This window comes from Littorina saxatilis, linkage group LG8 (genome assembly GCF_037325665.1).
Source record: "Littorina saxatilis isolate snail1 linkage group LG8, US_GU_Lsax_2.0, whole genome shotgun sequence".
In the NCBI taxonomy this organism is placed as follows: domain Eukaryota; kingdom Metazoa; phylum Mollusca; class Gastropoda; order Littorinimorpha; family Littorinidae; genus Littorina; species Littorina saxatilis.
This window is the reverse complement of record NC_090252.1, coordinates 43,771,802-43,782,187: the sequence shown is the minus strand read 5'-3', so window position 1 is coordinate 43,782,187 and position 10,386 is coordinate 43,771,802. Positions and strand designations below refer to the sequence as shown.

The following is a 10,386-nucleotide window of genomic DNA, read 5'->3' as shown; positions in this document are numbered from 1 at the left end:
TCGTTGGTTTGTTATACAGTCTGTCCTTGACTGCCGCGAGGGAAGGGACACATTCAGTGATCAAGGATGAATTTTGTGACTTACTCGGAATGCGGGAATTCTGCTGGCGTGGTATTTTCAGGTAGTAATCTCAGGTCATTTCTGAATTGACATTAAAATGAATCTTTTGGGTCATTATTGTTTCTTTCGTTTGTCGGTTTGTATAATTTCCTGTGATCGTTCAGTTGTCCGCTTGCCTTCAAGAACTTGTGATACCAGAAAAAGGCTACACTTTTTGAAAAAAGACGTGTTGCAAAAGTGTGCTGTATACCGGCCTCCACACTGACACACACACACACACACACACACATGAAAACACACACACACACACACATGTATACAAGCACTCGCACACACACCGACACACTCAAACAGACACACACACACTGCACACACACACACACACACATACACACACACACACACACACACACACACAGATAAGGAGAGAGAGACACACACACACACACAAAGAGAGAGACACACAGCCACACACACAGTGACACACCCATCCCCCTGACACATAAACCCCCAACCCCCAACGTCCGTAACCATTAAGCCACAACGTTTCCCTTGTTTTTGTCCCCCAAGGCCGATAATATTGACCTACTTTCTACTAGTTATACACGCTTTATCAACAGTACATCAGTTATGTAGGCCTACCAGCACGCCGCATTACAACATTGGTACTGTGCAACCTCTATTCAGGAGCCTCCGAAAATCTGAAAAGTACACGTCGTAAAAGAGAGGTAGTCTAAACAGAGAGGTAGTCTGAACAGAGAGGTAGTCTGAACAGAGAGGTAGTCTGAACAGAGAGGCAGTCTGAACAGAGAGGTAGTCTAAACAGAGAGGTAGTCTGAACAGAGAGGTAGTCTGAACAGAGAGGTAGTCTGAACAGAGAGGCAGTCTGAACAGAGAAGTAGTCTGAAAAGAGAGGTAGTCTAAACAGAGAGGTAGTCTGAACAGAGAGGTAGTCTGAACAGAGAGGTAGTCTGAACAGAGAGATAAACGTGGCGACACTGTGATGCCGCGAATGTCTGACATATTCCGACTTATTATGAAGTCTTATATCGCGCGCGTATCTCCAGACTCGGACTCAAGGCGCAGGGATCTATTTATGCCGTGTGAGATGGAATTTTTTACACAATACATCACGCATTCACATCGACCAGCAGATCGCAGCCATGTCGGCGCATATCCTACTTTTCACGGTCTATTATTCCAAGTCACACGGGTATTTTGGTGGACATGTTTTATCTATGCCTATACAATTTTGCCAGGAAAGACCCTTTTGTCAATCGTGGGATCTTTAACGTGCACACCCCAATGTAGTGTACAACGAAGGGACCTCGGTTTTTCGTCTAATCCGAAAGACTAGCACTTGAACCCACCACCTAGGTCAGGAAAGGGGGGAGAAAATTGCTAACGCCCGGACCCAGGGTCGAACTCACAACCTCTCGCTTCCGAGCGCAAGTGCGTTACCACTCGGCCACCCTGTCCCCTTAATGTAGAGGGGGTCTTAAAATGGAGGAACTGAGGTTCAAGTTTATTGGTCTGGGTGGCAGAGTTGACGCGGTACGCCTGTTTTCGTACCCATCTCCTTGTTACGCTGCAATGTCTAGCGGCAGAAGTTGAATATACTTTATAGTCGGCTGTAACAAAGTACTGGGTACCAAAAACCGACACAACACGTCAACGCTGTCAGTAATATTAACCATGTTTCGTGCTTTGTTGCTGCTGTTGTTGTTGAAGTACTAGTTATGTTTTCGTTATTGTTATTATTGTTGTTTTGATTGGTTAGAATTATGAATGTACAATATCGTCCGCCAATTTTTTTATTTTTTTTTTGTCTCTAAGAGCACATTCATAAGTTTTTCTTGTTGTGCTCCTCTATTAAAACTACATTCCATGGCTTTGTAATCTTGTATCGAAATAAACTTGAATGCTGTTTAAACCAGTAATAGTAACCCATGTTTTACAGCAATCGTAAAGTAAATAGTTGACGTTGTACGCCTGTTTTCGTCTGGAACGCCAGATACGCAATGTCCCCGCCGCGCGTATTTTCGAGTTATTCTCGTCGTTGATTGGTCAGAAATTCCGCCCGAACTTTTATTGTCCTCGCGCAATTCCGAGAATTGTGTGTGGAATTCCGCCCGGACTTTCGAGCTATTCTCTACTCACTAAAAACATGGAATGGGAATTTACCGGACACTCATATTATGTAAATGCTTTGAAATCAAGGGCGATCACTCAAATTCTTCAAAACGCAGAATTACAAATAGCAATGGATGTTGCGCTGTTAATGGTGCAAGACGTGAATGCGATCATTGCCAAGACCCATGTATCATTGGTGCTTGAAGAAGACATTTTCTTACCGGCAGAATGTTAATTAAACAGAATGGTACAGATTTTAGACAGATCTGTACGCAATTGTGCTCGCTTTGTGGGCATCTATTTCTTTAGATACGTACTGAAATCAGCAACTGTCCTGCTTCCTTTGCAGACATGAATTGGGTTGTTTTTGTTTTTGTTGTTGTTGTTGTTGTCAGAGATATATTTTCTGGTTTATTTTTGGCTGGTATAGCATTTTATTCAAGTAAGGGAATGTATGTTATTTGTCATTCGACGTACACGCCTTGTCAGACCAATTTTGATATAAAAGAGCGCAAAGGAAGGACAGTTGTTATGTGTGTGCGGCATCCTTTGCAAGTAGAACTGAAAAGAGGTGTAAAACGACACAAATGACTCATTTCATGCGCCATCCGTTACTCAGCAGACTGCTGTATTTTTCCGTTACGACCAAGGTCACAAAGAACAACACTGTTCCGAGAATATCTGCTAGGGCGTTAGAAAATACTGTTACAAATTATATTTTTTTCTTTTTCCAAATTGGGGAGAGGGTGAGGTGGGGGATGAGGCAGCGTTTCAGATATGTGTGTGTGTGTGTGTGTGTGTGTGTGTGTGTGTGTGTGTTTATGTGTGTGTGTGTGTGTGTGTGTTTATACGTGTGTTTGTGTGTGTGTGTGTGTGTGTGTGTGTGTGTGTGTGTGCGCGCGATTTTGATACACGCTCACAGAAAACAAGGATAGTGGACAAATCAAACCGATGCACAAAAGGTCAGAATCTCTGTGTTCAGTCAGTCAAAATCCTTTATTTGAATCAAGGAAAACAACTCATGAGCACTTTTTATCTGAAGTGTGTACTCAGTGTTTGCATAGATATCCCTTGAATACACATCTATGGTGTTTGCAAGAACCGCTTCCATGAAATAGCTGTGTTCACACTCACACACGCGCGCGCGCGATTTATGTTGATTCTTTGATCCGACTCTCTTCTAATCCCACTGTTTTGATGTCTCTATTTAAACGAGTGCCGAACGTTTGCGATAAAAGTCCGGGCGGAATTGCGCGAGGACATTTTAACCTCGATCCGATTCTCTTCCGTTTCAACTTTTTAAAATTTCTCGATCTAAAACTCCGGGCGGAAAGTGCCGAACCCATACGAGCGTTCCCGATGAAAGTCCGGGCGAAATTGCGCGCGGACATTTTAACCAATCAAAGACGAGTATAGCTCTAAAGTCCGGCCGGAATTTCGCGAGGACATTAAAAGTTCGGGCGGAATTTCTGACCAATCAACGACGAGAAAAGCTCAAAAGTCCGCGCGGCCGGAATTCCGCGGGGACATGGCGTATCTGACGTTCCATAGACTTGAAGTTGAGAAGATAGAGTGGTGAAACAAAGCTTGGGTTCAAAAATCCGACACAACACGTCAGCACTGTCAGTCATATTAGTCCATGTATTGCAGCAATCGTGATGGCATTGATTTTGAAGTTGCTAAGTCAGAGGACCCCGTACATTCAGTGTGTGTGTGTGTGTGTGCGTCGGTGTGCGCGCGTGTGTGTATGTGCGTGTGTGTGTGTGTGTGTGCCGGTGCGTGCGTGTGTGTGTGGTGCGTGCATGCGTGTGTGTATGCGTGTGTGTGTGTGTGTATGTGTGTCGGAGTGAGAGAGAGAGAGAGAGAGAGAGAGAGGGAGAGACCGACAGGCAGACATACAGAGACAAACAGAGAGACAGAGATAGACAGAAAATACCCACATGCGTGCCCGTTTCACTGTTCATTTGGAGTCAGCACTATTTGTTTTCCCCAGGTGCATGCACATTAGGCCAAATAAAAATATATGTTGGTTTAGGTTAACGTGACCACAAAAAAAATCTTAAAACTTAGTCGATTTTAAAGGAGGTTACTTCCCTTAGTCTCGGTATGGTTCGCAAAATGTGCCAAAAGATGTGTGTTTTTTTATTGACATGAAAGGGTCGGAGGGAAAAATAGGGTCGGTCGGGATACCCTAGACCAATATATATTTTTATTTGGCCTTAGGTGCAAGGGATGACGCCAAATCGCTGAGTCACAAGCATCAAACTCCCAACGAAGTTTATGGCCAGTAAAGAACCCGCAATAAAAGGTTTATGACCTCACCTCGAATAAGCGCAAATAGGCCCACGAGAAAGAAGTTTGCCTTTTGCTATGTGTTCACAGATACCACCAAACTGATGTTGTTCATTTCCCCCCAGATGTGTTTGCTTCAAAGAAGCTGTCCGCCAAGCCAGAAATGTATTTATTTTTGCAATGTTACTCAAATGTGCAATAGGCTTACATTCTCGTTCTGTGGACTTGTATGTTTTCTCATTATAACTTTTGAAAGGAAACATATGTTCAACTTATGGTCCATTCACCATTTGCTTACACACACACACACAGACAGACAGGCACACACACACATACACGCACGCACGCACGCTCTCTCTCTCTCTCTCTCTCTCTCTCTCTCTCTCTCTCTCTCTCTCTCTCCTATACACTACAGGTTATACCCAGAATAGATAACGACTACTAACGTACTGCGGATTTTCGAAAATAACCAACCCACAGTTGTTGATGCAACATTTATATTTCAGCATGGACCATTTTATTTCTAAAATATCAAACAGTTGACTTTACAATGCTAAACACAGTGACGTCTGTGTCGCATTGGATGCTTTCGGCTGAGTTACCTTAGGTCACGACATAACCTTCAAGCCGCCATTTGACGTCAAGACCCATTCGTCTGATTGGTCACTGAAATGCTGCGTTTTGCGCACTTCAAATGACGTTATGGTCACCAACGTCATAATTAAAACCATGAAGTCATACATAAACACTAGTTCGTTCACACTCCCGAATTATACTGCTTATCTTCTTAACTCTGTTAAACCAAGAATACTGTAATATCCTTGGTTTTTAACCAACCAGCGGGCCAGAACTCGAATGGCCGATTGGATAATAGTAGCAGAAGTGAAGACGGTGGTGTTTACTGTCGCCGTCGTCCATTGGATGAGATCCGCCAATCCGCTCGTCGCTATCATAGCCGAAGAAGAAATAATCAAAGGCCTCATCCCATTGGATGATTTCCTCGTGAAGCGCCATCTGCTGCACGCGCTGGCATCCCCGTGTGTGACGTACGAGGTAAAATGGCTTCTCTACAGGAAGGTAGATGCCTTTTGCGGGCAGATCGTCGTTCCTATAGTATAGGCAAACAAACAAATACACACAGAATTACACAAACAAAGAATCAAACAAAGAAACAAACAGAGGAACAAAAAATCCAGAAGTAGCCAAAGGAAGATGAAGATGTAGAAGGATACAGCGAGGAAAGCGATGGAAGTGAAAGAGAAGAAGAAAGATGAGATCTAAAACACGGGTATATTTATCACTGCTATTTGACGTAGTCTGTAGACATTCAGGATTTGCCAGGAGGCGTGTTTTTTTCACAGTGCATTATATCTTCGGTGCTACAGCATGTAAACACAAACTGCTGATCATGTGTAGAACATGCATCACATTTTTTTGCCTCAGTATGTTTTACGCCGATTGAAAACCACTCCCTTCTCCCCATAAGGCCTAAAAAAAAAAAAAGGTGTGGTTACGGTAACCCGACCTACCCTATTTTTAGGGGCCGACCCTATAACTTTTTATTACATTTGTCACACAAAAAAAAGAAAAAAAAAAGAAAACGCGTGCAGAAAACGCAATGAAAGCGAAAGCGCCCGAGTCGCACACTTACAGTATTTCCCTGTCAAGTAGGTTTAATTTGTACACATTAGAAAAAAAGTTTTAAAAAAAAAAAGTGATTGCCTACCTTCCTACCCTATTTTTTGGGGCTATGTTACCGTAACCACACCTATTTTTTTTTGTTGGCCTAAAGCAGAATCCACCCACGAGTCGAACATGGCACAATGAAACATTTCGCCGACAATATTTCTGGAGCAACACTCAAAGTCCTTGTGTGAAACCTAAAAAAGGCAATTAAGTTTCTGTGTTAAACTATTGCGAACTTGATTTTTAGCGTTTAAATAAAAAGATTGTATACATTTGCTTTTCTAGTCCTTGAATTTGTTTGAAGGGCATACATGTAACACAAAGACACGTGTAGATCTACCGGCACGGTTGGCCTAGTGGTAAGGCGTCCGCCCCGTGATCGGAAGGTCGTGGGTTCGAACCCCGGCCGGGTCAAACCTAAGACTTTAAAATTGGCAATCTAGTGGCTGCTCCGCCTGGCGTCTGGCATAATGGGGTTAGTGCTAGGACTGGTTGGTCCGGTGTCAGAATAATGTGACTGGGTGAGACATGAAGCCTGTGCTGCGACTTGTGTCTTGTGTGTGGCGCACGTTATATGTCAAAGCAGCACCGGCCTGATTTGGCCCTTTGTGGTCGGCTGGGCGTTTAGCAAACAAAAAAGAAAAGAAAAGAAAGAAAGTGTAGGTCTACCTGCAGCAGAACATAATCTTGGTGTTCTTGTCATAGACTCCGTCAGGTAGCGTTCCCCCAGCACTGTTGTCGTTTCTCATGTCGGCATCATCCCACTGAACGAAGCCTTCTTGGAAACCTAAGGGGGCACAGTAATTACATGATTGCACACGTTAAAGATTCCTCGTCACTCGAACACCCCTATCTCCGCGATGTCTGTCTGTGTCTGTCTCTGCCTGCCTGTCTGTCTCTCTTTCTTGAAAAGGAGGGTGGCGGGGGTGGCACAGTAATTTCATGATTGCACACGATAAATATTCCTCGTCATACGAACACTCCTATCTGTGCTCTGTCTGTCTGTCTGTCTGTCTGTCTGTCTGTCTCTTTCTGTCTGTCTGTCTGTATCTCTCTCTCTCTCTCTCTCTCTCTTTTTCTCTCTCTCTCTCTCTCTCTGTCTCTCTGTCTGTCTCTCTCTCTCTCTCTCTCTCTCTCTCTCTCGCTCACCCCTCTCTCTCTCTCTCTCTCTCTCTCTCTCTCTCTCTCTCTCTCTCTCTCTCTCTCTCTCTCTCTAAAGATTCCATGCATCTATCTCTATCTTCCTCTCTGTCTCTGTCTCTCGATCTCTGTCTCTGTGTCTGTCTGTCTGTCTCTGTCTCTGTCTTTCTTTCTCTCTCTGTCTCTCTCTCTCGCTCTCTCTCTCTCTCTCTCTCTCGCTCACCCCCCCTCTCTCTCTCTCTCTCTCTCTCTCTCTCTCTCTAAAGATTCCATGCATCTATCTCTATCTTCATCTCTGTCTCTGTCTCTCGATCTCTGTCTCTGTGTCTGTCTGTCTGTCTCTCTCTGTCTCTGTCTCTGTCTCTGTCTCTCTCTCTCTCTCTCTCTCTCTCTCTCTCTCTCTCTCTCTCTCTCTCTCTCTCTCTCTCTCTCTCTCTCTCTCTTACTCTCTAATCTTTCCCTCGAAACGCAATGTCCTCTCGATATGGCGACTTTTTTGTCGAGAAGAAGCACGTCGGAGCTCACTGTTCACAATGATGCTATCGGTGTGTCAGGTCAGTCGTGTTACCGTAACCTCACAATTTTCTTTGGCCCAATAGCTAGCAAGGAAGGTATATGATTCCCGTATTACATGAATACTGTGCGTGAGCGTGCACCAGGACAGCAAATGTTTGAGAGACCTTATCCTCACAACTTAAAGAAGCACACCAATGTCAATCTAAGCTTTCTTCAGTCCAAAATGACATCTTTGCACAGTAGTAAACATCTAGGCTGTTGAATTTTGGTAACTGTCTAAGAGAAAGGATGCTCTTAGCGTATTCAAAAGCCTGGACAGATTATATGATGATATATGCAGAAATAATGCATCGTAAGATTGTTAAAAAGTGAGAACATTTTTTGTAAAAGCTTACCGGTAGGACATGCTCCGTATTTCAAGATACAGTAATCACCAGCTGGCCAGTCAACGTCAAACTCGCTCAGACGTCGATTTCCTTTCATGCAGAAATCCATTCGGATGTTCTTGTCTGGCAGCCACGACCCTGCGAAACAAATGAATCAGTGTATTCACATGAAACGAAAATGCTAGAAGTGCTAGAAATGCTAGCAAATAATGATTTCGTCTCGAGCCACTCCCCCTTGGAAAAATATGAAGGAAAGATGGACGATGCAAATGAGGTAATAGAACTCCGAAAACACGCACGTGTTTCCGACACACCCCTCGCCAGTGATTGGCCCTTCCAATGTTTGTACGAGGTTTTGCAAGAAAAGGTCACTCTTCCACAACACATACAAACCCGACGGAGTTATAATTATCCGAAAACCGTCTATTGCGCATTCACTAACAGTGGCCAAGGGAAAGACAAAGAGAGGCACAATCAATGTAATGTCAATGGGGGCCTGGTAGCTCAATTGGTAGAGTAAAGGACTTGTGATACCCGGGTCACGGGTTAACAACAACAACAACAACAACAACAACAACAACAACAACAACAACAACAACAACACCGACATCATCAACAACAACAACAACAAAAACTACAACAACAACAACAACATTTGAAAGGGATAGTTTTGGATTCTCCATGAGAAAAAAGGTACTTTGCCAGGTAAGGTGGGGGGGAGGGGGGGTGGGTCTTCCGGAACTGAGGACCCCCATCCGCCCCCCCCCTCCCCCCCTAAATCCAACCCGGCTGATACAAGCACATAAATTACCGGCAAGATGCAGCTGGGTTGACATCATGTTGCTGCTGAAGACGTGATCACCGGTGTCCTGGAACCGCCAGCCCTCGCTCCACGAAATTCTGCCCCCCGGACACCCTGTGACAGGTTTCACCAGGCCGTAGGTACCACGGGGCCACGTTAATGGCACTACAAGCGCAGGGTCTGGAAACATAAACAATCAAATGCAAAGTTACTGGAACACCATCAAATACAATGGAAGCTCTATGAACTACACGCTACAAAGTTCTACACCAGGTTAGGTCGGCGGATTATGTACAATTCACCACTTGATTTAGCCCCCCCCCCCCCCCCCCCCACCTTCCCTTGAAAAACAACCACTAACAAAAAGGGGACATGTTTGTGACAAAAGCCTTCCGTCAAGAGTTAGGAGATTCCATGAAATATACACAAAACAATGGAAGTTCTTAGTTGTGTGTGTGTGTGTGTCACTGTGTGTGTGTGTGTGTGTGTGTGTGTGTGTGTCACAGTGTGTGTGTGTGTGTGTGTGTGTGTGTGTGTGTTTCTCTGTCAGTAGTGGAGACAGAATATCTGATGTACTTTACCTGTTGGAGCAGACATCATTTTATAAGTCGCGTACTCAGTCAGGGCCTGACGTAGGTTTTTGGTGATGACGTCACTTCTCCATGTGACGTCACAGAGGCCGTTGGAGACGAACGTCGTCATCCCGCTGTCCCAGTACTTAGACTGCAAGTCAGCGAAAAATGTAATATTATAGAAAGAACTATTTATAACCACGTGTTTTGTCGAACGGCTGATCGATCTGTTTACCTATACACTCTGATCCTGATTCCCGACTTTACTTTTTCTTCTACGTGGTCCATATAAGACTGAAAGAAGTCACTTCCTGAGGTAGTTATAGTTTGTTAAAATAATTCATTGTGTTAAAAATCACTCAAACAATAAATAAGCTGCATTGAAGTACTAGCTTTTCCGTTTTTAGTTGGTCAAACTTTGTTGAATAAAGCGGTATTCTTAACTCATCAGTTACGAATTCTTGTTCTCGAGCATTCTTCTGTCAAACTTGGAAGAGTCGTTTTCGTCTTTTCTTTTAAGTTGTTTAATATGTTTTTGTTCTGGTTTTTTTTAACATGTTTTGTTTGCTTGTCTATCTAATGCCTGTAAGTGTTCAATAAACATAAACACAGGTAAAGACAAGAAATTCCTCCGAGGTAGGAAAAAAAAACCCCGTCCTTACCATTCTCACTGCCACCAACTGAGAAGGTTATTTCCCTTTGACCATTAATATGTCCCTCTATATGTCCTTGTAGAATCTTAATCCACCAATAACTCCCTAACCGTGTGTTTGACTGGTCCCAATTTTTGTAAGGACCG

General features: G+C 43.8%; 1 protein-coding gene across 1 annotated transcript in view; it reads right to left on the bottom strand.

Annotated features, from left to right (window-relative positions):
* Positions 1–4,965: 4,965 nt before the first annotated feature.
* Positions 4,966–10,386, bottom strand: part of LOC138973616 (uncharacterized) — a 14,443-nt gene continuing 9,022 nt past the window's right edge. The window contains exons 7-11 of the mRNA XM_070346335.1: positions 9,597–9,738; positions 9,025–9,195; positions 8,223–8,351; positions 6,841–6,958; positions 4,966–5,593 (exon numbers count right to left, since the gene is read on the bottom strand). Of these exons, the coding sequence (XP_070202436.1) occupies positions 5,314–5,593; positions 6,841–6,958; positions 8,223–8,351; positions 9,025–9,195; positions 9,597–9,738 (840 nt within the window). The 3' untranslated portion in view covers positions 4,966–5,313. The remainder of the gene's footprint in view (positions 5,594–6,840; positions 6,959–8,222; positions 8,352–9,024; positions 9,196–9,596; positions 9,739–10,386) is intronic.